The sequence below is a fragment of the Acomys minous genome, assembly GCF_964271855.1.
Source record: "Acomys minous genome assembly, chromosome: 7".
NCBI lineage: Eukaryota > Metazoa > Chordata > Mammalia > Rodentia > Muridae > Acomys > Acomys minous.
In genome coordinates this window covers 50,413,044-50,437,279 of record NC_140488.1, presented here as the reverse complement: position 1 = coordinate 50,437,279, position 24,236 = coordinate 50,413,044, and the positions used below count along the sequence as shown (strand labels likewise).

At 43.2% G+C, this 24,236-nt stretch overlaps 1 protein-coding gene across 1 annotated transcript; it reads right to left on the bottom strand.

Moving 5' to 3' along the window:
* Window positions 1-12,287: 12,287 nt before the first annotated feature.
* LOC311601175 (leucine-rich repeat-containing protein 14-like) lies at window positions 12,288-14,462 on the bottom strand (the record flags this gene model as incomplete). The annotated part of the gene is given in 4 exon segments (XM_084788592.1): window positions 12,288-12,801; window positions 13,539-13,681; window positions 13,685-14,123; window positions 14,452-14,462. Coding segments are annotated over 4 exon segments (1,107 nt in total).
* Between the last annotated feature and the right edge of the window lie 9,774 nt (window positions 14,463-24,236).

Here is a 24,236-nt window from a genome sequence, read left to right as displayed (position 1 = left end):
GTTAGACTTCCAGCTGCCCAGCAGAAGTGGGGAGTCTTACCCTCTGTGAGAAGAAGATCTCCTAGCTCAAAGTCCTCTCCTCAATCAAAAGATACAGTTGGACTATCTCTCAGATTGACACCGATGATTCTCAGGTGTATGAGCAGAAACCAACGCCCCAAGACTGGCCCAACACCAGGTTCCTACAATTCTTCAACTAACCGGCTCAGCTACCCCTGTGCAGATTAAACCATACCCACAGGCCCTAGAAACAAAAAGGGAAATTGCAGTCCATAGTGCCTGGCTTGGAGAGCCAGGGACGCTGCCTCCCTGCCGGTCACTCTGCCTGTGAAGAAACCTGGGACCTCACGTTCTCAAGAAGCTGATTCCTCCAGAGAAACAGGTGTCCATGGTCTTGGACCAGAAAGATGCATTCTTCAGCCTCCCAGTGACAGAGGTGAGTCAAGGCATCTAAGTTTTAAAACGGAGAGACCCATGGGGAGATTACAGTGGGCAACTGGACCAGATTGCCCTAAGGATTTAAAATCACTACCTGCTGATCCCCTGCCCTTCTGCCAAAGGTTTCCTGGGGCCATATTCTTCCAACACATAGATTACCTACTCCTAGCCTCTACAATTCAATAGATTCTAAAAGGGCCCCTGAGGGACTGCAGCAAGAGTTACAGAGCCAGGACAACGGAATGCTCACTAAGAAAGCTCAGCTTGGTACATCAGAGGCTTCCTCTCTTGGCTGCCACCTGAGGGGAGGCAAAGGGAAGCTGCTTCAGAGTAGGGTGCTGAAATCCTTCAGATCCCAACTCCAGAAGTTAAGAGACATGTTTGATAGCTCCTAGGTGCATCTCAGAATTGCTGCCCCTGGACAGCAGAGTTTGTGGAAATAGTAAGGCCTCTATACAGGAGCACAACGAGGGAAGGGTTGAAAGAGTCAGAGCACTCAAGGACACCACAAGAAACTCTGCAAAACTGTCAAAGACCAGCTTTGACACCACAGGGTAAACTGAGACGGGGCATAGATAGGCGGCTAGCTGATCACCCAGCAGACCTCTCTGAGGGTAGAATGCTTGATTCTCCAGGCTGTGACCAAAGGGAGCTGTCACTGACAGTAGCCACCATAGGGTGCTATTGATAGTAGCCAGCATCCAGTTTCCAGGCCAGAAGTCACTGTAACTAGTGGGGACTGCTGCTGATTGTAATCAGTGACTAGAAAAAAGTAAAGAGAAAGCATCAAACACACACACACACACACACACACACACACACACACACACACACAAACACACACGATGGATGAAGGAAGAAAAGCTCCAAGTAGCGCGTTCCAACAAATTTACCAGATAACTGAATGGATGGAGTAAACTTAAAAGAGTTGGCTCCAACAGTTTTACTATTTTTTCCCAGAGCTTGTATATCCCAGCAAAACCTTTCAAGAAGTACAAAACTCACAATGTGGGTTCATTCTGTATTTCTTTAAATGAGTGATCAGAAAACACAATATGGTTTTTTCAATACCTTTCCATGAAAAGCCTTATGCATATTACAGGTGAAGAAAGCAAATTATTCCCAAGAACCAGCAAACATTTGTAAGTGAGCCACTTGATATAGATTAACAAAGTTTGAGCAAGCAAGCTAATTTCTTAGCCAGTTTCTCTTTACTGGCAGACTGCAATGTGAGGTTAGAAACCCAGTATCAATTGTCTTAAAAAGTAGTCTTATAAACATTTTAAAAGAATCACAAATCCAAACTGTTACATGAAACAATCCATTTCTACTTTTAACCCTCAAGCTTCACATCTACTCATTAACAATTCTTATTAAAGCATAGCAGGAATCTGAGGGCAAAACTGGCTACAAGAAATGAAGCATCACCCTATGATCACCAGTCCAAGTTGAGAGAGAGGCATGTCAGGCAGTACTATCTTGTGCTAGCTAAACTATTAAGAGTGGATTTTTCTGAACTTCAAACTGCTCCCTGAGATTTTTTACATTGTAGCCATTGAGAAAAACATCTTAACCCACGAAACAATCTGTTTTTCCAAATCCTTTCTAGGCTTAGGGGTCATTGCTAACTATCTACATCTCTAAAGACTTTCTAAGGGTGGTGCTTGAATCACTAATCTGCCCCAGCAGCAATTCCTGAAACAGAGCAAGCACTATTATTGTAAGTGCCAATGAGAGTGCCCAGAAAGGGGCTAGAAGCCCCCTTAGAGTTTCCATACAAGTCATGTAGTCTGTGGTGACCACAGGGGCAACAAGCAGATTGATGCTCTCTAACAGGATGAGTTGCTCAGAATACATTGTCCTTGTGGCTCTGCCTCCCAAGGTACACCCATGGTGGTTGTGCTAACTGGTGGGTTGCATTCCATGAGTTCTAAAGCTGTTTTGCTGTTCCTCCTGAATGGCCCCTGACACAAGATGGACTAACCTGGACCCACAGGGGCTCACAGAGCCTGAACCACCAACCGGAGGGCATCCATGGGGTGAACCTAGGCTCCCCCGACGACACATATGTAACAGACCTACCGCTTGGTCCTCATGTGGGACCTCTAACTGCAGCAGCAGGGCCTGTCTCTGACTCAGTTGCCTGCCTTTGGATCCCTTTCCCCTAACAGGCAGCCCTGTCTAGCCTCAGTAGAAGATGTGCCCAGTCGTACTTGATATGCCAAGGGGTTGGTATATCCATAGGAGGCCTCTCCTTCTGTGGGAAGGAAGGGAGGCAGCTCAGGCACAGGGGGAGGGAAGGGCAGGTGACAGGGAGGGACTGGGAGAAGACAAGGGAGGGGAAGTTCAGGTAAGGATGTAAAGGAAATAAAAAAATGAATCAGGGGGGAAAGACAGCTTTGACTTTGCCTCCATCCCTAGCACTTCCAAATGTTGCAAAATCTTTTCATCTGTTTGTCTACAAAACAACAAATCATTAAATGCCAGGTGGGGATGGCACATGCCTTTAATCCTAGCACTCCTGGGAGGCAGAGGCAGGTGGATCTTTGTGAGGTCCAGGCCAGCCTGGTCTACAAAGCAAGTGCAGGAAAGCCAGAGCTACACAGAGAATCCCTGTCTCAAAAAAAAAAAAAAAAAAAGAAAAGAAAAAGAAAACACCCAACAACAACAACAAAGCAAAAACAAACACACAAAAAAGCAAAAGGACACAAGAAAAAAATATTGCGAAAGGGGTTTAGAATAAACTGTAGGGCCATGGAGCATGGAAACACTCTGTGGCATACTGGTCCAAACGGCTGGTCCCTCTTGCCACAGGATAGCCCCACCTTTCTAAGGGCTGTGCCAGCTACTGCCAGTTTAATGAAAAAAAGAAGCCAGGTTGACTCTGGATCAGAAGCTTAAACTCAAAGCACCCCCACAATGTGCTTGAGGCCCTCCTCCAAGGCACACCAGAATGCTGGCTGTCTAATAAGTGTGTGGCCCAGAATCAAGCCCTACTCCTGACCCGCCCTGCAGGCCAGGTTGAGAAACCCACTGCCTCCACTCATGCTGCCTCCGGCCCAGAAATGACCTGGGGGTGCCCATCCATGACTGTGACAAGATGAAAGATGAAACCAGGTACATGGGAGCTGCAGTAGATGCTTTAAAAATTACCTGATGAGTAATGAAATATCTCATTAATTTAATATTGAATTATTATTTTAGTAAGATCCGTGATTACCCCTTCATCAGCCTATTAACTAAACAAGCACACAGAAAGACTTGAATCTATTTAATTAGCCTATAGCACAATGCTGCCCAATAATTAATCCATCCAAAACCTCCATGCTAGCATAGTTTCTTCCCATTCAGATTTCCCCCCTCATACTTGCCTTTGAATCATCTTCAGGACCTGGTTCATTTCTCCTGGAGCTTCTCGTTCTTCTCCTCACGTCTTCCTTTTTTTCCCCAATAATAAACTACCATACAACAATAATTCTGGAACATTTATGAAAGCTGTGAGGCAAGATCTACATATGTAATGTCCAGTACATATGCATTTGGCAACTTAGGGGAAGTATTATCTACCCTATCTATGAGAGTCCAAACTCTTGTACTTAAAACAATCTCTATCATATCTCATCGCTATCACCAAATAACCAACTGTCTAGACCTAAAAATGGTTTATTTATTCTCTTTACATCCTGGTCCTAGCCCCATCTCTTCTCACCTCCCAGTACCACCCTCCCTCCCTCTCCCCATCCCTCTCACTATTCCTCAGAAAAGGGGAGCCCCACTTCTAATCCACCCCAGTGCATCAATTCCCTTCAGGACTGAGCGCCTTCTCTTCCCCTGTGGCCTGGCAAGGCAGTGACATCAGGGGGAAGGGATCAAAGAGCTAGCAACAGAATCCCTGTTAGACTCAGCCCCCATTCCCTTTACTACAGGACCCACATGAAGCCTGAGCAGCCCAACAGCTCCCTCTCTGTAGGGAGCCTAGGTGTAGTCCAGGCATTGTCCTTGGTTGGTGCTTCAGTCTCAGCAAGCCATTCTGGGCCCTGGTTAGTTGGCTCTGTTGGTCCTCTGATGGAGCTCCTGTCTCTTCCAGGTCCTTTTCTTCCTCCTCCCAGCTCCTCACTTTTTCATAACATTCCATTCGCAATGCCAATGTTTGGCTGCAAGTCCCCACATCTGTTACAGAGCACTGTTGCATGGAGCATCTCAGAGGACACCTCTGCTAGGCTCCAGTCTGCAAACATAACAGAGTACCATTAATAGTGTCAGGGGCTGGCTCTCTCCCAAAGGGCGGGACTTGGCTTAGGCCAGGCATTGGTTAGACTATCTCTGCTCTAACTTTGCTATCTTTATCCCTGCACAGCTTGTAGTCAGGGTGAGGTTGTAGGTCCTGTGAGTGAGTAATGTTCCCCTCCCTCTACTAGGTGATTTGTCTAGTTCTAGGGTGTCCTCTTCAGTCTCTATGGCCCCTGATACCAGGAGTCTCTCCTAGAGTCCGTCTCATATCCTGCTTGGAGCCTACCCTGACTTAGGTGTGCAGCCTGCCACAGAGAAGCTCCTGCCCACCGTTTCTTTTACTTTCCTCCTTCTGCAAGCCTTCCAGCCTCCTCCTTCCCCCTGCTCCCTCCAGGTCTAATCTCCACCATTATGTCTATTTGCACTCCCTAACCTATGCTGTTCCTTCTCTTCAACAACTACCTCTGTCTGTTCTGTGTCCTCCTCTGGGTGAAGTTTAAGCATCCTCCCCTGGATCCTCCTTGTTACTCATCTTCTTTGGGTCTGTGCATTGTAGTATGATTATCCTGACTATATGGCTCAAATCCACTTATAAGTGAGTACATAACACGTGTGTCTTTCTGGCTCCAGCTTACCTCACTCAGGATGATCTTTTGCAGTCCTTACTTTCACGGAAAAGATTGGGGCCCAAGTCACCTACCTCAGAGCAGAGAACAGAACTGATCAATCTCACTCAGGCTTTCAGAGAGGGAAAAGGAAACTCCAGCACCTTATACGAAGACAGTCGCTATGCTTTTTACTACTGTGTCCACTGCTGGCAGGGCTCTGGTAACTGACCTTCACCAGGCTACTCCTCTGCGGTACATAAAACTTTCTGATTGGCTCAGAGGAAGGTATGTTATACCTAGGCTAGACAGCATAGTGTGGGATGTCTCAGCGAGATGCCAGGTTTGCACTTAAGTAAATCCAAAACACTGACACTTTATGCAGAAAAGAGTTTGAATGACAGGCCTGCCAAGGGAGGATAAAAGTACTTCCAAGTGCTTATAGATGTCTTTCCAGATGGGTGAAAGCATTCTCCTTCTAGGATTGAAACTGCTTAAAAGCTTCTCAAGGAACTGGTCCCCTGATTTGGGCTCCTCCTAGCAATGGAGTCTTACACAGGCCTGGCTTACATATTGAAATTATCTCAACAGTTAATGTTTAGATATAGATTAAAGAGTTCACTGTGCACATATAGCACAGACCTCAGAGTTCTGAGCAGCTGGAAAGAATGAACAGGATCTTAAAAAACAAAAATACAAAAACAAACAAACATAAAACCCAAACCAAACCTTGAACTAAACTCTCCTTACAGTCCTGAGAAGGATGGATAGACTTCCTTCCTTCGCTTTGGGCTCGCTGTACCCTATAGAGGGAGGAATCCCTCATTATGATATTATGTTTCAAAGACACCCCCACTGCCCCCATGTCACAGACCCAGAAGGTGGAACTCTCTAAGCACTCCTTTCCCAAGTCACTACATGCTTTTTCGTTTTCCACACAGGCTACTAATTGGACTACCAGAGAGACCCCGCCAGCCTCTGACTCCACCACTACCTTCCCCTGGTTTGAATTCAGTGATTCCATCTAGGTCAAGCAGGTACCCAAAGGGGCTCTGGCACCAAACTGGAAAATACCCTACATAGTCATTCTCTCCACTGCTATGACTGTGAAGGTAGCTGGCATAGCATGGATCCAGCTTACCCAGGTTATGAAAATGGAAGCCACAAGCGATCATGGCAAACAGACTATCTCTAGACTATGGACCCATTAAGGTTGGTCAGGCCCCGAGGCCATCCTCTCCTGCCCCTCTACCTCTGCCTAAGTCTTAAGTTTGATATAAACACAGGGTTATGGTCCAACCCTCCAGGCCTGGACCTGAGAACTGTGGAATACAGATAAAAGGAAGGTATTAGCTAGTGTGACTACATGCCAGCAATCCATATTCTTCTAGACCTTTGCACACTGATGCTTGCTTTAAAAGGTTGTGTTGGAAAAAGGGAAATAATAGGAGTTTATCTATTAAGATACAAATACAGAGTTAACAATTCTATGCATGCGCTGCAGCAGGGTCCCCACGTTGCCTGGAACAACCGAAAACACATACATGCATATTTAGAAAGAAAGCCCTCTCCAAAAGAAATGTACAATAGGAAAATATAATCCAATGGCCATAATATTAGAAATCTCAAAAATTCACCAGAAAGATTCTGGCCTTTGGAAAACTTGGGGATTCAGACTCTATTCCACAGGAAAGGATCCCTGGTACAGAGTTAATTGTTGTCAGGGAGAAATCGGCCAGGATTGCTGGCTAGGCTTAGACCCCTGGCCCCTGTACTGCATAGGGAGAGGAACTATCCAGGCTGTCAGCCCATTGACTGACAAACTCACTGTGACTGGGAACAGCCCAAACTAACATTAAGGGACTTACAAGTGGCTGGCACTCGTCTAATGTCCAGAACCTTTAACCTAGGCACTTCCGCTTAGTCTGATGCCTGCTATTCTGCCTTGTGGGTTGCCTCATCTGGGCAACAGCAGCATTGCTGGGCCCCTGAGTCTACTTGGTGGCATGTACTAAGGGTTTGACTAAATCTGCCTCTTCTGATGTCTTCCAAACTAAGTAGACAGGTAGATTAGGATGCAGATATACGCAGATTCCTTTTGAGGACTAACACAGCACTTAGATTCCCTTATAGAAATAGCCCGACAAAATTGGAGAGGCTTAGAATTACTTCTCATGCAATAAGGGACTCGGCATGGCTTGGAGGGGAGAAAACCCCTGTTTTTTCAAGATAATTAGAGAAAACCTTCCAGAGTTGGGGAAAACTTCAAACAGGGAAAGAGACACAGACATAAATCAGGTAATTGTTACCAGCCACTGTTTCCTTGGTTCCCTGTGGCTAGCAGCTCTTCCATGAGCACTGACTGGACCTTGCATTCTAAATGTGAATGGAGTAGAGACTGGGCCCTGCATTTTTAAGTGTGTGGCCAATTTTGTGTCAGCTCAGTCAAATTAACTGTCCTGAGTACCCACCACACCTCTTTAGAGCAGGATGAGTCCATGATTTGACTCAATCACTAAGACCTGTGGGGAATGTAACAGGGCCCCAGCCCTCAGCAGACCTCCAGACCTTAGCACAAGTGACTCCATGACAGAAGTGTCCCTCAGCCTGTAAAACTCAGCACACACAGACAGCACCACCTGCCAAAACAAAAACAAAGCCCCAATCTGTCACAGTCCACAGTGCTGGGAAAAGTCTACATGTACTAACGTTGCCTTTTGCCTTTTGCATTTCCACTTCTGGAACTGAAGTATGTTCTTCACTGAAGTATGTCCACCCAGGACAAGGATTTTATGCTTACAAGCTGACCTGAGAAAGGAGAGGGGCTACGCTGGGATCCTGAGCATTCAGTTTAAGTGCAGACCAGCCAATAAAGACTTTCTTTTAAAAAATAAAACCTTCTTATTGATTCTTTGTTAGTTTCACATCATGGAACCCAGTCCTGCTCATCTGCACATTTATCTCCCTATCCTCCAGTACCTGTTCTTCACCTTTGCAACACCCTCCCAAATAACACACACACACAGACACACACACACACACACACACACACACACTCACACACACACACCACAGAAGAAATCTTATCATGGAAGCTGTAGTATGTCACAGAGTGTCCCACAGGACACCCCTGTCCACACATCTTCACTAGGAAATGTCCATTGTAATGAGTCATTGGCACCTGTGACACTGTCAATATTGGATCGTCATCTGCCTCCTCCTGGTTCTCCTGTTTTTGCTTTGTCACCGAGATGCTGCAGCTTTGGGTCAGCAGGACTGGCCTTTTTCATGCATCCCAACCATTTGCAGATGGTACAGATTTGGGGGTGGGCTAACTCAGAGCCCTGGATCTGGGCTGGGTGGTAGCTCAGCTGGTCAGCAGGCTGGCTCTCCCTTATCTGCAACACCAGGGTGAGCTCCCCAGCACTGCTCTGGCTAGGCCACCCAGTGCTGCCCTCAGCAGGAGGCAGGGGCAGTTCTCCTGCTCTCATGCTTGCTCACAGGCACCCAAGCTTTCATAGCCAGCTCCACTGTGCCGCCCAGTGAAAGTACAGGGCCCATGCTGCCAAGTGCTAGAGCCTAGGAGGCTGGGCAGCTCTGCTCATCTCACATCCTCAGGGCTGGCTCACCAGGGCCTTCTGGAGCCATCAGGGCCAGAGCCACTCTGTTTCCCAGGAGAGCTGCAGGGCCTGCTTTCCCAAGTTCTACAGCTAGTGAGGAGGGTAGATCTAGCTCTTGTTCTCTCATGACCTCAAGGCCATCTCTCCCAACTACCACAGGTAGCAAGGGGGGAAGGCATCACCCCTGCGCCCATGTTGCATCACCACAGATAAGTGATAGGGCCAGCTCTGCCACACTCCCGCGCTCAAGGCCCACTCAGCCACAGCCCAGTTATCATGGCCAGCTCCACCTTGCTACCTGAGCTGGGTGCAGGGTCCCCTCTCCCAACTGCAGCTGTCAGTGAGAAGTGAGGCCAGTGAGGAATGGGGCCAGATCTGTACGGCAATACCAACTCCTGATGGTACATTAGCCACAGACTTAGACCTGGCCCTCAGAGGCGGCCTCAGTCTACACTTCATTATGGCCCCACGTGGTGGAGAAAGCAGCTAACAACAGGTTACTTCTCTCCAACCTTGTGCCTCCTGTTCCATCTCTCTTCATACTGCTTAAGCTGCTCCACTTCTCCCTCCCACCCATCTGTCAACCACATACACTGTGGTGGCTCTTGTTGCAGGCTGGCCATGTGGCTGTCAGGCTCCTGAGTGACATCCTCACCAGCCTGTGCCATGCACCAGAGAGCAGGTCTTTTGGTGGCATGTTCTCTGTCCTCCTCCTCCTGTAAAGAGGTACCCTGGCAGTGTGAAAATGCCTGTAATAGCAGAACTTGAAGGTGGATATGTGGACCAAGGGGCCTTGTGGTCCAACCAGCCTAAGCATTGGGTACATTTCAGATTCAGTAAGCAACCCTGCCTCAAGCAATAGGGTGGAGACTGACTGAGGAAGAGACCTTAATATGATCTCTGCTCCACACCCACATGTTTGTAACATATGCATGCACACAATAAACAACAAAACCCTGCACAGTCAAGCCTCCTATGGGAAAATGCTCCAGAATCAACATCAACCTGTGCTTCTTTGACACATGACTACAGAAGACCTTGGGTGTAGATTAGCACTTAGTTCTTCCGGAGGTGTATTTTTTAAATAAGCTTTGATAATCTCTTATTTTTCGAGTCAGATGAAAGCAAACATTTGAGAGTAAGCTGAGAAAACATATAGTTACATTGTAAAGTAGGAAACCAAAAGAAAAACTTAAATGAGACTCATGAATTTAAAATTTGATGTTTTGTTTAATATAAAGTGCCAAAATAGTCTGATGTTAACAAGGAAGCAATATAAACCGTTTGCTAGTTACATTGACATTTTAGGACGTTTTTACATTGTGTGAAATAACCTGGCACAATATAAGCAACATGAAAACTGGGAATGCCATTAATTCTCCATGCCTGCTCCCAAGACTTTGAGATGCTATGTTCAGAAATGCATCAGAATTGTGCATCTTGTTTTTACTTGTACTTCTTCTTCACTTTGATCATCTTTTATCTCAAGGATGTAATGAATGCATACTTTACTTTTCTAGGTAAACGTTCAGGTTTTATATCTCCAAAATGTACTTCATTTTTCATCTTGACATATGACAACTATGAACAAAATTCTGTAGCTTTTAACTGTATTTTTGCTTCATAGATCTTAAATTCAGTATGTTATAATTTCAAAATTGAAGCAATATAGACGTGCCGTTGTTTCTAGTTTTTTCTTGCTAGGTCTTTAAAATGCAGTTAGATTTATTTCAGAGCAAAGATCTTTAAAATGCACTTAGATTTCTTTCACAAAAAGCACTGCATAAATTATTTTTCTCTTCCTTCATACTTACTAAAATGCAGTGGTGTTGACATTTCAGAATGTGACAGGGCCAAACTAAGTTTTATACATGTTTTCCTGTGTCTTTTCAATGCAGTTTCATTGCATGTTTCATTTTCAATGAATTCACAGGGTAAACACATTACTAATTAATTGCTTCTATATGGTTGTTTTAAACTAGATCGTGACCCATCAATATGCTTTTCTACTTATATGGTAATCACACTTGCGGCATCAATTATAAAGCACTCCAAGCACATATTTGCTTCACAATATTATAGCAATTGTTACTAGAAACGAAACAGCAGAACACTCAATCAGAATCATGTCCGGCATGAAAGAACCAGTGGTAAAGAAAAATATCTAAAGGAAGAAATTCAGTGTTGTGTGTGGCTCCTAAATGTCCTCCCTAGCTCAAATGATGAAATCTTGGACTCAAGCTGATGGCTCCATGGCAGGCAGGTGATAGTTTTTGAGCAGGTTACTTGAAGAATGGCTCCAGGGCAGGTGGTGGAAACTTAAAGCAGGCTAGCTCGGGGAACACAGATTGGTGTAGTCCATCTCCTGAGGGGGACTCAGGCTCCCCCTCTCTCTGCTTCCTGGCCTCATTTGTTGAAAGGGGCTACCTCTGCCACAAGCTCTTTACCATGGTCTGCTTTGCTGAAGATCCAAAGCAGCGCAATCAAGCAACCTTGGAGAACCATCTAAAACATGGAAACAACGTTCTCTTCCTTACCAGTCTGTCATGCCAGGTATTTTGTACAGTGACAGGGGGCAGACATGAAACAGATGTGAGAGAAAGCTTCTAAGATGGTAACACTGAATGCATGAATTCTGCTGAGAAAAGTTCCAGTATCATAGGGTCCCCTAGGCACTGAACAGCACAGGGAAGAAGATCAAGAAAGATACAACTTACACTCCAAGAGTGAAAGATAACTTTCCACTGTGCAGAAATGGCAGAAGAGGCACAGAAGCACTCTGCCTCTCTCTGAGTGGCTTGAGTCAGGAGCCTGCCTTGCTTGTCGTTACTGTCAGGCTGCCAAATGGATCCTTGGCAAATGAGTATGAAATAAAAATGAAGACACGCAATGGATAGTGCCTGTACATTTCTTCCCCTCAATGTTAAATTCGGATAGTTTTCTATAAACAGCTAAAGAGAGTCTTAAGTAGACAAGTTTAATACAACTTTAGGGATAAACATGTTTGGCTTCAATCACCACCTGCCCTCCTATGCCAGAAGTAGGACAGGTTAGACTGTCCCGACTGGTGTTAAGTATCCTCACATAAAGCTCATTGAAGATGGAGCTGTGACATTTCATCATGTAGTCTTTCCAAATTCTCTAAGTCAAATGTTAGTAGGTAAGATGAAATACTATCAAGAACAACAGTCAAGAGACACACGGCTACTCTCAAAGTTCTCCATTTTCTTCTAAGTTACTCGCTATTGAGAACCGTTACACACCTACCTATACTTTTTAACTGTATTTTCCTACAACATGAGGACCATTTGTGTTAACTCTATGGGATCAACAATAAAAGCTGTTCAGCACTTAGGAGAACATATCAAGTTGAAACTGTGTTGGACTATGCAATTTAAGCAGTGTAAGTCATCCAACTCATGTCGCCCCTTTCTGCCTCCTGCAGCATGATCTTCAACTGCGCATTCACATCAGCAAGTTTCTGTCGATCCAAACTATCTGGATCGTGCCAATTCCCATAGCAATGCACGGGGATAGGATAAATCACGTATTTCAGCTGTGTCATGGGCGTTAAGTACTCAAGAATTCTCCTGAGCATAGGCATAGAAATGGGATTAGAAGAAAAGCTGAAAAAACGGAGTTGGGAACAGCGGCTCAGGGCTGGGGCCAGAGCAGTGAGTGTAGCATCTGTTAAAAGGCAATGGTTCATTGTCAGATGCTGCAAGGTACAAGAGAGATTCTCCAGGAGACAACAAAACGGTACACAATCTTCCCAACACATTGAATTGTGGTTGATATCCAACAACTTTAAATGATTGACTTGAGGGCACTGAGACAGAAACTTGATGTCGCTGTAAGAAATTTCACAGAAGGGCAGTTGCAAAAAATCCAAATCAGCTGGTAGTACTCTGCAGAGAGGAAACACACAGGTATTTATGGAAAATGAGTACTATGAGAGGGGAGTTATATCCTGGAATCTACAGTAATGTATTTTGCACATATATAGCATTAGCAGCTAATGTTGTGGGCTTTCACATGCTTAGTAGACTTGTGCATCTGTGAAAGATACTTTATCACTTTAACAAATGCTAATTGAATCTTGATAATGCATACAAGATATTGCTATAGAGGTGTGTGGAAAGCTCAGTGAAAATATTATGTACTTAGTAACCAGAATATAATTAAAGGTGGGATTAGTTCAACTGCTTGCATGAGATAGGGCAGAGGGTGCAAGCAAACGGAAGCTCCCTGTGTCCTGCCCATGAATGTCAGCCTCCACATTCCTGGCCTGAACCTTGGAGATAGCACATTAGGGAAATGGTCAGGCCCATAGTCTATGGCTATATGTATGTGCGCCTGTACCACAACATAAACTTTCTCTTAATTCCTCCTCTTCATCTCCTGATGGCTAGAGAAGTTCTGCACTGCTCTGTTCACCTTCACTGAGCGCACTGCCTGCATGCGCTTAGATCACCAGTTTTGTGCAACTCTGTTTTTCTCTTCAATCAGAAAAAGGTGCCCTTTCTTGGCTGATTTTAAACCCACAGCATTGCCCATGCTAACACGGAAGGTGAAAGATGAATTCTTTTTCTCATCGTAAAAACAGGCTATTAACAGAAACCCAGTACCTATCCCAAGCTCTTACCTCAGGACATGTTCAAGATGATCAGTGAGGCAGAATGAGGAACAGCTGAGCTCCTTGAGGTGGTCCATACATCTCAGTTTGGAAATGAAATTTCTAAAGGCTCTTCCATTGAAAGATCTACAGGTGATTTTAGACAGGCTAAGTCAATCTAAGTTTACAGCCTGCTTCAGAAGGGACACGACACTGAAGAGAGAAGCCTCAACAACTGACAGGCGAGAAACACATTTCAGATCAAGTTGGCTTAAGGCGCTTCTGCACTCACTCAACTTCTTAATGCGCAAATCACGGCAGCACAGGTGCAAAGATCCCAAGCTCTGCTCAACTTTACTCAGAAGCAAAGCAAAAAATTCATTTTCCCTAAAGGCCCTATCAAGGGAAAGGCTCACTAGTAATTCCATAGTTGTTTTGGGGGACTGACCCTCAGATTCTGAGCTTGAACTACTACATTGGCTGTGGACTTTCATCAGAGAGCGCTCAGAGTTACTGCAAGAACGCAAACAGGGTTTGCATGAAGTAGTGATCACAGGGCATTTGGTCTTGCAGCCAGGATGCTGAGTTAACTCTAGGATCCTCAGTTTAGGGCTCCTGTAGATTAAAAAACACAGAACATCTGAGAGGTAGCAAATATTTATATATCCATGCAGGATCAATAATAACATGTAGTGACAAAATGATCTCACTTCCTTATGTCGTTCCATATACCAGCTTTAAGCAAGACTTTCCTATGCAAATACTACATCCTTTTCTATCCTTCACTATTTTATACATCAATTAATTCTCAAAAGTCTTGCTGCTCCTGCCTCCATTTTATGTTTATCTATCAATAGCAGACTCATGCACCTCAATTACCAAAGTAAAACCCTATGTAAGTCCTCAGAGTTTTTAAGTTACTCTCACCTGACAGACCAAATACCTTACACCCATTTTTCAACATCTACCAAAAATAAACTGTGGTAGATAAAATTCCACAGCTAGCTGGTGTTCTCTTGCGACAGGTATGCCTAATGCACTAATGCAGAGTGAGAAAAAGGGTCAAACTTCACCACTGCTGTCAGTGCATCTTACGCCCATCCACTTCCGCAGCACTGAACATCAGAACAAAGTTACCTTGGGATCTCCTCAAGTTCATGGATAACTGTGCACTCAGAAAATTCACTTTAGTCTTGGTTTATATTTCTTATACTGACTTACTGCCCACAAGTCTTTCCAATGAAAATTAAACAACACTCATGACTGTTTCCTTTAATTTTCCACCAATCCTCAGCAGACTTAACACTCACGTCTTTCTTCAATGTAAATAGTAATACCACAATACAAATCCATCAATATTGTCCTCGATCCTTTACATTCCGTATCCAACATTGTGAGACACTTGTTTCAAAGTCACATCAAGGTTTAGACTAACAGTCTCATCTTCTCTTTCACTACTAGCCTACACTACCTCTGAGAGAATAGCAGACAATGGCATAACCTCCTGTAACTTACTACACCTCCGTTATACAGAGTCTTACCTAAAAGCTGGGTCCTCAGCAGGAAAAAGCTGAAGACTCTCAACCATGACCTTCCAGAGTTTGCGCTGGGCTTCCTGCATGCTTAATGGCCCAACGTGGAGGCAGAAAAACGGCCAACTCTTCACCATTGCTGAAAGTATCTTCTCATGTCTACCCTTGAAGGCAGCAGTGAACAATGGAACAAAAAGCTCCCTTGGGATCTCCTGGAGAGCTTGAATTGCTAAAGGCTCATAGTGCAAAAGACATTGTACAGCAATATCCAACAGTGTGGGTGGTTCCTTGAAGTCCATCTTAATGAATCTGCATCAGAGTGAGAATCATTTAGAAAATTTGACAGCATCCACAGTATCTTCTGTGCAAACAGTATTAGCAACATGCTAACTTTTGGTAGTAAAACAGCCACTTCTAGAGACCTCTACTTGTATGTAATAGACATATGCCTGTGAGTATATGATGGCTATTTGTATATGAATATACACATAACAACTGCTTTACATATATACATATATATACACACATAAGCCTGTGAAAGTGATGAAATGCCAATAGAAATGAACACTGTTAGTAGAACACAATTTGCACCACTTAGAGAAATGATATTTCATCTCAATAGTATACAAGCCATCAAAAATGAAAGGGTAAATATATACAAAAGGGATAGCATCATCACTATCTTTAGAGAATTCTAAGACATCAAATTAACTGTGATTATAAAGAGAAAAAAAAAGAATATCATTCTAGTCCATTACTTGTCATCCTGGCATCCCCCTCATGGCATATAGAGGTACGCCAAGATTGCAAGAGATATAAATAAAAGAAAATGGTTAGGGGCTACAAACTGACCTGAGCCTATACCCAGAAATACTAGTCACAATATAATCCTAAAATAAAAATAATGCATTCTAAAGGTAAAGGGAGAAATACAGTTCAATGAAACAACCCTCCCAAAGACGTCTAATTAAAATCCTTACAGTCTCTCCCATATGTGGTAACAGTCTTCCTGAAAATAGAACTTGTGAGCGTCTAGTGAGGGTGCCACATACAGTGTCAAGGTGGGAAAAGAATTACAGGACATGTTAGTGTAGGGTAGAGGAAGGTATGGAAATACACAGTGACTTCCATTAAGATAAGTAACTAATGTATGTTAAAAATGAAGGGACCCATGTGAAAGGGAGAAGAAAAATCCCTTGGCTGTCAATGGATGGGAGGGTTGGAAAGTGTGGAGAAGATTGAGTTGAAGGTGGGAATATGTTTGAACTACACTGTGTGCTATTTTCAAATAATCAATGAAATTATTTTTAAAAATAAAGAAATGAAAACTTCCAGTTTGAAATGCAGTTTCTGAGAAAGTGTAAAGTCAAAAAGGCCATGAGGATCATTCAAAGAAATATGGTATTCATGGGGAAAAAGCAAACGGGGAAATTAAGACTCTGATAAAGCGAAAGAAACACAGAATGAGAAAATTCTTAACTATTACCTTTAATACCAAATAAAAAAACTTACCGTGAAAAATTGTGCTCAGACATCCATAGAGATTTTGACATGTACCCTCCTGCACATAAACACCTATAACAAACAAAAATGCAACAACTTTAAAATAAAACAAAATTATAGAAACAAGCAAAACAGTAGTAGGTTAAGAAAAGATAAGCCTTAAATGTTTCAGTAGCCCAATCTCCTTGTGGGTGGGATAATAACGCACTGAGATCAAAACCCCTAACACAAATCTCAGGGTGATTTCCTAGTCAAATCTTAAAACAAACGTGAAATACTCATCCCCAAGCATGGGCAGCTGCAACCTCATAATTAACAAATGGGCAAGTCTCTGGGGAGAGGAAGAACTGCCCCGCTAGAGGTAAAAAAAGCGAGGAATACATAGTGGGGCTTAGTGGGAAACACAGATGCACGCGCCAGTGCGCGCTCGCGCGCGCGCGCGTGCGCGCGCGCGCACACACACACACACACACACAGAGAGAGAGAGAGAGAGAGAGAGAGAGAGAGAGAGAGAGAGAGAGAGACAGACAGACAGACAGACAGACAGACAGACAGACAGACAGAGAGACAGAGACAGAGACAGAGACAGAGACAGAGACAGAGACAGAGAGAGACAGAGAGAGAAGCTGGCAGACTACTGACCTTTGACTCATCAGGGATCAGCACCAACCTATAAGTTAATAAAGATGAGAAAACCCAAAGTCAATTCTCAGTTCTCTCACTCCAACAGTGGGCCTAGAAACAAGCACCTCCAAGATGTAGACATTAAATATAAATTGTATATCCCAATGTGTTTCCTCTTTTTTTCCTGCTGGGCTTTTGTATCATTTATACCTTACAGCACTTTAAACCTTCTAGCATTTATTCCTTTGGTTACATTTACCTAGTTTGTTCACATATTTGTTCTAACTAATGGGCTTCTATCCCTGTCCTTTCCTGTCCATGTCCTAACATGCTTCTACTTTTCCCTTCTCCACTGTCCTTTCTTTTATTAGGCATTGGCTGTCCCTGGGTTCCTCCCACCCACCCAATTCATTTGGTCAGTTTACTGTTTCCACTTTGGTCCACATTCAGTTTTAACTCTATGGTTCACTGCACAGTATATTCCTGATTCCTGTTCTTTCCCCATTTGCGCTGTGGTAGTTGGATGTAAGCAACTTTGTGTTTCTTTACAGACATGGTCTATGATGGTGATCCAGTGCTTACTTTTGGTCCTCTCTAAACAGTACTGAAGATTTACCCCACTGGAGGAGGCTGCTCACTAACATCTCCAAATAAACCGTGAAGAGATACCAAGAGCAGGTGATGGAGACATCACAGCACAGATGCATAGGTCATATGAAAAGCATGGGGAAAGGCTCACAACCTCTCAAATGTGTAAACTAAAAGACAATGAAGTGGTTGGAGGGCTCCACTGAGAATTCAAATGCCACACAAAATAGGACTCTCGGCGATTTCAGAGAAGATTCAAAGTAGCAGGTGAAGGAATGCAACTAAGGACCCGGAGATGCAATCCAGAAACATGCATGAGTACGTCAGCAGGACATTGTGAGTTTGAAAAGAGAAAAATTAGAAACATAAGAACTAAATAACAAACAAACAAAAAGCAGAGTAGAAAGGTTCACCTGCAGACTGTATCAGTCAAACTAAAGAATATTAGGGCTGGAACAAGATTCTAGGAAATTCTCCACTTAAGCATCAAGATAATATAAGAATTAAATAACCAAGGTGAAATTGGGTAAACTAAACTCAAGTCTTGCAGCATGCTCACCGCCAACAGCAAAGCATCATCTAGGTGGTTTCTTATCAGGGACACCGGGTGGTTTCAGCGACACAAATCACTAAAGGTAATAGAGCTCAGAACATAGGATTAGAGCAGAGAGCATGGGATGATCCGAAAAAGAGACAGCAAAGAGTGCTGGCTTAAAAAGGACACATGCTAAAAACAGAAGGACACACAGAAAAGGCCTTGTGAAAAGATACAGATATGCTCATGACAAAAGCTCTGAAGGTTTATGGCCAACTTGTAGCTGACATTAATCTAAACTGTGAAAACCACAGACATCTTCATCTAACGTCAGGGAATAAGACAATGGGGCCTGCTCTCTGAAACTATTTTCAATATGCTGCTGGAAGGTTTTACCTACAACAATGATACAAAAGGAGGAAGTAAGTGGGATACAAACAAGAAAGGATGGGGTTAAATAATCTCTCTCTCTGGGCAAGGGAAAAGCTCAAAGGGTTAAAAGAGTACAAACACTCAAACACAAGCACTAAGGTGTACCTAATACTTTCACTAATGAGGCCGGATTCACAGCAACATAAAAATCCAGTTCACACTCACCGAAAACACATGATGCTATGAAAGGAATCAGAAAAGCAATTGCATGTAAAGTTGTTTCCAATATTAAAACACCTAGGAGTAAACCCGAGGGAGTGAAATATGTGAGCAAATGAAACTTTGAAACACTGAAGAAATGGAAAGAGACACTAGAAGAGAGAAAGGCTTCCCATTCACACAGATGAGGCAAGTGACCATGTTACTGAAAGTTACACACAGGTACAATGAAATGCCTTGCAAAACACCAATTATATTTAGCACGAACTAAAAGCATGGTCCAAAATACAGAGACAAGAACAAAAGACCACAGTTAGCCAAAGCAAAAGCTGCAGCAGAGCAATGCTGGGGGAAGCACACACAATACCTGTTCTCAGATGACACCCTGAAGCCACAGAAACAAAAATGAATGCTACTACAGGAAAAAGAGACATATGGAGACCCCCCATATTAGAATAGATGGCTCAGACATATAGCCAGGGACACTCATACTTTCTTAAATCATCTTTTTGTTTTTGGGGACAGGGTTTCTCTGTGTAACACAGCCCTCCCTGTCTGACCTGGATGCCCTTTGTAGAGAAGGCTAGCCTCAAACTCTCAGCGATCTGCCTGCCTCTGCTTCCCTGAGTGCTGAGATTTCAGGCCCCTGTCCCTTACTCTTCACCAAATCTAAATCAACATAGATCAAAGTTCCTAATGTGTGATGGTACATACTGAAACCTCTCTCACAAGAACAGGCTGAAAATGCTTTAAGATATCGGGACCCTGGAAACAGCTTAGGAAACAATAAGAACTGAGTGAAAGGATTGTATGAAGTAAACAAGCTTCTGCCAAGCAAAGAAAATAAGTAAGAGTGAAGAGACAAACATCAGCATGGCCACAATGCTTTCCCACTATCTGACATGATTAATATCTACAATCTTTAAACAAGTCTACATTTAATCACCAAATAAAGGAACCACCAAATCAACACATGCCAAATGCACTGAACAGTTCTCAAAGGAATACACATGGCCAATAAATGGATTTTATGATGTTAAACCTCATAGTCATTACATAAATGTTCATCAAAAGCATTCTGAAAGTATACGGTTCCCAGACAGAAAGGGAGAAATCACGAAAACAAGTAACAGCCAGGCACAGTTAGACATTACGCCCATCCAAACCTGAGGCCATTTGTTCTTTTCCTAGGAAGGATTAATATTAAAGGAAGGTGAAGATAATATTTACTGGGCGCTTAGACACAGATATTTCACTCTAGCCCTTAAATACATCTCTCAATTAATTTGGAGGTATAATTGAACCATGTCTCTGCCATTAGAGCAGCAATTTGAAAGATTCCTAATGGATATGAAATTTCCAAAGATCAGGCAACTAGAGAATGGTAGCATGCAAGGCTGAGCCACCCCTAGACAGTTACCTTGCATGTGGCCTAGTCTGAGAGGTGAGGCCAGCATGCAGGCAGCTGTTCACCCAACATCCTCTGCTCTGCTGTGCTTTGTTTTGATGTTCTATTTCTTCTTTCTGGAGCTTAGTAAAAATGTTTTACTACAGCTGTTTAATTAAACAGTAGAGTGACAGGCCAGAGAGATGGCTCACTGCCCTTGGAGAGGACCCAAGTTTGATGCCAAGCACCCGTATCAAGTAGGTCACAACTCCTGCTAACTCTAGCTCTAGGAGATCTGACATCCTTTTCTGCCCTCGAGGGCATTGCGTTCATGTGTATACACAAACACACGCAATTTTAAAATCATATTTAATTTTTTAAAAAGAAGACAACAGAGTTGGGCACAGTGGCACAGGCCTGTATTCCCAGCACTCTGGTAACCCTCTGTGAGTTCAAGGCCAGCCTGGTCTACAAAGAGACTACAGGACAGCCAAGGCTACACAGAGAGACCCTGTCTCGGGGAGAAAAAGAAATGAAGAAAGATAAAAGAAAGAAAGTAAATAGCTGGGTTTGGGATGCCTTTATTCCCAGCACCCCTGAGGCAAAGTCAGGCAGATCTCTGTGAAATCAATGCCAGCGAGGTCTACAAAGCCAAGTCCAGGACTGTCAGGTCTCAAAGAGAAAAACTGTGTGGATAAACAAAACAAAATAAAACAAAAAAACATTTTTTTTTAATAAGGAAGAAAACAAATAACAACAAATGCTGAGGAGGATGTAGGGAAAAGGAACAGTTACACATTGATGTTGTCAATTTGAGGAAGACAAATGTAACATAGGTTCTCTCATATGCACTATTTAGACTTAAAGATGTATTTAAACACATATATGTAATACATATGTAGACATACATGCAGTTTTCCCCTACTTATATTGACCTGATAATGCTCTTTTCTCCCTCCATCCATTTTCCTTTTCTTATAATCCTTCTACATCAAACAATCAGTCCTTATATTATTTTTATTAAATATATACATACATATTATAAGCTGTGCATATTGGCAGAGCTTTTAATCCAAGAACACCGCCGGCAGGGGCAGGAGGATCGCTGTGAGTTTGAGGCCCGCCTGCTTTACAAAGTGAGTCCAGGACAGCCAAGGCTACACAGAGAAACTCAAAAAGGCAGTATGTGTATATGTATCTATACATATATATGTATTATATATTGTGTGCAATAAAAATACATGTGCCTGTAAATGTCACAACAAAACCCATTATTGTGCGTATAATGGAATATTCTTAAGTGAGACAAATGCAAATTGACAGAAATTGAAAAAAATTTAACGTGTACCTGACCAGGAATCTTCAGGTATGTTCAGCTTGTAAAGTTCAGTGATGATAGAGGGATTGTCCTTGTAGATGTGACTATGGAGAAACGATGACTAAACTCACTGAAGTATCCTAAATGGAATCCTGGACCACAATGACAACATTAAGTGAATAAACCATAAAATACAAATGAAATAGGTGGTTTACTTATTAGGACTTCAGCAATATTCATCTCCCTGTTTCTGGTAACCCTTTCAGAGTTGTAAGTTATGTATACTAGGGTAATATGGGGGCAGGAAAACTGTGTTATGCGCCTAAGTTCAGTTTATAATCTAAAGAAATTCTGAGATACACATCTGTAATGACATCACTAGAGACAGAAGCCGGGGGATCGTAAAGACCCGTGAGAAGTTGCATGGCCACCTTGACTGGAAAACTTCCAAAGCATCTGAGAGCCTATTACACTAAACAAAATCACGTTCCTCTATGGCAAGTATGAAACAAGGTCCATGAGCATGTACGTGCTCTTCAGGAGTGAAAACCAAACTAATTAAATCCTGTAGAAAGCGAAATGCAAATCTACACAGTTCGGTCCTTACTGTTTTAAAGAGCTGGCCCATAAGAGACGTTCCGGCAGGTTGACGCAGAACTCCAAATCCGCGCAGCACAGGTGTAGAAATACCAAGTCCTTCTCAGGAATCTAACTCTCCTGAGCTACCGCTACCTCGGGAGAAAGGCCGGCCTCCAGACACAGCACCACCTCAAAAGAAACGCACCAAAGGCAAGCCGATTCAGAACCACGGGGGAATCCTCCGTCCTGGTCACAGATTAATCCCTCTCCCCTTGTCATTTAGCCCCAAACAGGTTTAACTTACTCGTAGTTTACCTAAGTAAGACGGTTCGTGTGTTCAGCAGCGGCAGCCACTCATTTTCTGAGAGGCTTTCCCGATGGCGGCAGCAGCAGCAGCAGCGGCACGAGAAGGAAGGAAGCCGCCCTCGAAACAGTCCCGCCTTCTCCCGTTTAAACCAGTGACTGGAGAAATCTGATTGGCTCCTCGGCATCACCTGACTCGTCACCAGCTACATCCGCCATCTGTGCGTGCAAATCATGCGCTGCATTGCTAGTCAGCTCGGAGTATGCGCCAGTCCACTTCCCTAAATACTCTTAGCCTAAGAAAAAAGAAAGTTACCTATGAAAATTAAACCCATCTCTGAGTGAGACATAACCACCACCTGGCCTCAGATTTTACTAGGCAGGGTCTCAAGCACGGACACAGAGCCATCGCAATTAGTGGAACCAATACAGGAAGTGTTTCATTCAAACTCGAGGATCTCCTGGAACTCGCTCTGTAGATCAGGATGGTCTCACTTCGAACTCACAGACATCAATGCCTGCCTCTGCCTCTGGCCACACAGAGGGTTTTTGTCTCAAAGAACAACAACAACAGCAAAAAAAAAAATAAATAAATATAGAGCCAGGCACGGTGGCGTACGCCTTTAATCCCAGCATTCGGGAGGCAGAGGTAGACAGTTCTCTGTGGGTTCATGGCCAGCCTGGTCTAAAAAGAGATTCCAGGACTGCCAAGTCTATAGACAGGATTTCTATCTGAAAAAACAACAACAACAATAATAATGATGATAATAATAATAATAATAGTAATAATAATTGGAAGAAGAATTATACATAAACAAACCAACAAAATTTGAGGATCACTTATTGGAAAACATGGGTCTACTTTAGCATTCTTGAAAAGGATACTTGCCGAGGTGCCAGCAGTCTCAAAATGCTGGAGAGGTTATATTTGTTTAAGACAAAACTAAGGAGCAAAGAGACACAATTTTTTTTTTTTACTGAAAGCCTCAAACAACAACAAAAAATTGCGGAAATAACCAATGAGTTTTCAAAGGTGTTCTGAATATTCTGCAGAGAAACCACTATAATATTTTGCTGATATTTCAATGAGAAAAGGATAACTGCTCAGCTTAGAATAATAACTATCAATAAAGATGGTAGCCCCTAATTATTTAATATCTCTTTTTTATCCTACAATACTGATCTTATTCCTCCTTACTTTTCTTTTCCACATTCTCATGCAATTGTATACAATACCGTTGCTCATGGCCTATTCTATCCTTTCCTGGCTAGCGCATCCTTTATTGCCTATGTCCCATGAAAGAAAGGAAAGGAGTGCTGAGAGCATTATTATAGACTATGGAGGTTCAGCCCAAGAGGTTTCAGAGGGCAATCAAATTAGCAACTGAAGTAAAAGGCCATTCCTGTGAAATTTTGGCTGAGCACAAGTGTTACACTGTTGCTTATCTGTTTGCTTTCTCTGCCCCTTTTCTTGGAATATGCCTGAGGCTAAATTGAGGAGTTTCCAAACTAATTGTATTGGCCAAGGAGATTTCAAGATAGCCTCATATTGACTGGTTATTAGTCATCACTCTTATGCAGATTTGCAATGTTTGAGACTCAAAGATGTTGCTGATTCCAAAGCAGTGAGATTTCTGCCACGGGAAGCTACCTCCAAGAAGGAGATGCATCCCAGGAGAGAACAAAGTGTGTAGCAGTTACAAAAGCTGACAGGATGGAACCATCTGAGCACTTTCACCTCAAGCATAGAGCTACCGGCTTTGGAGCA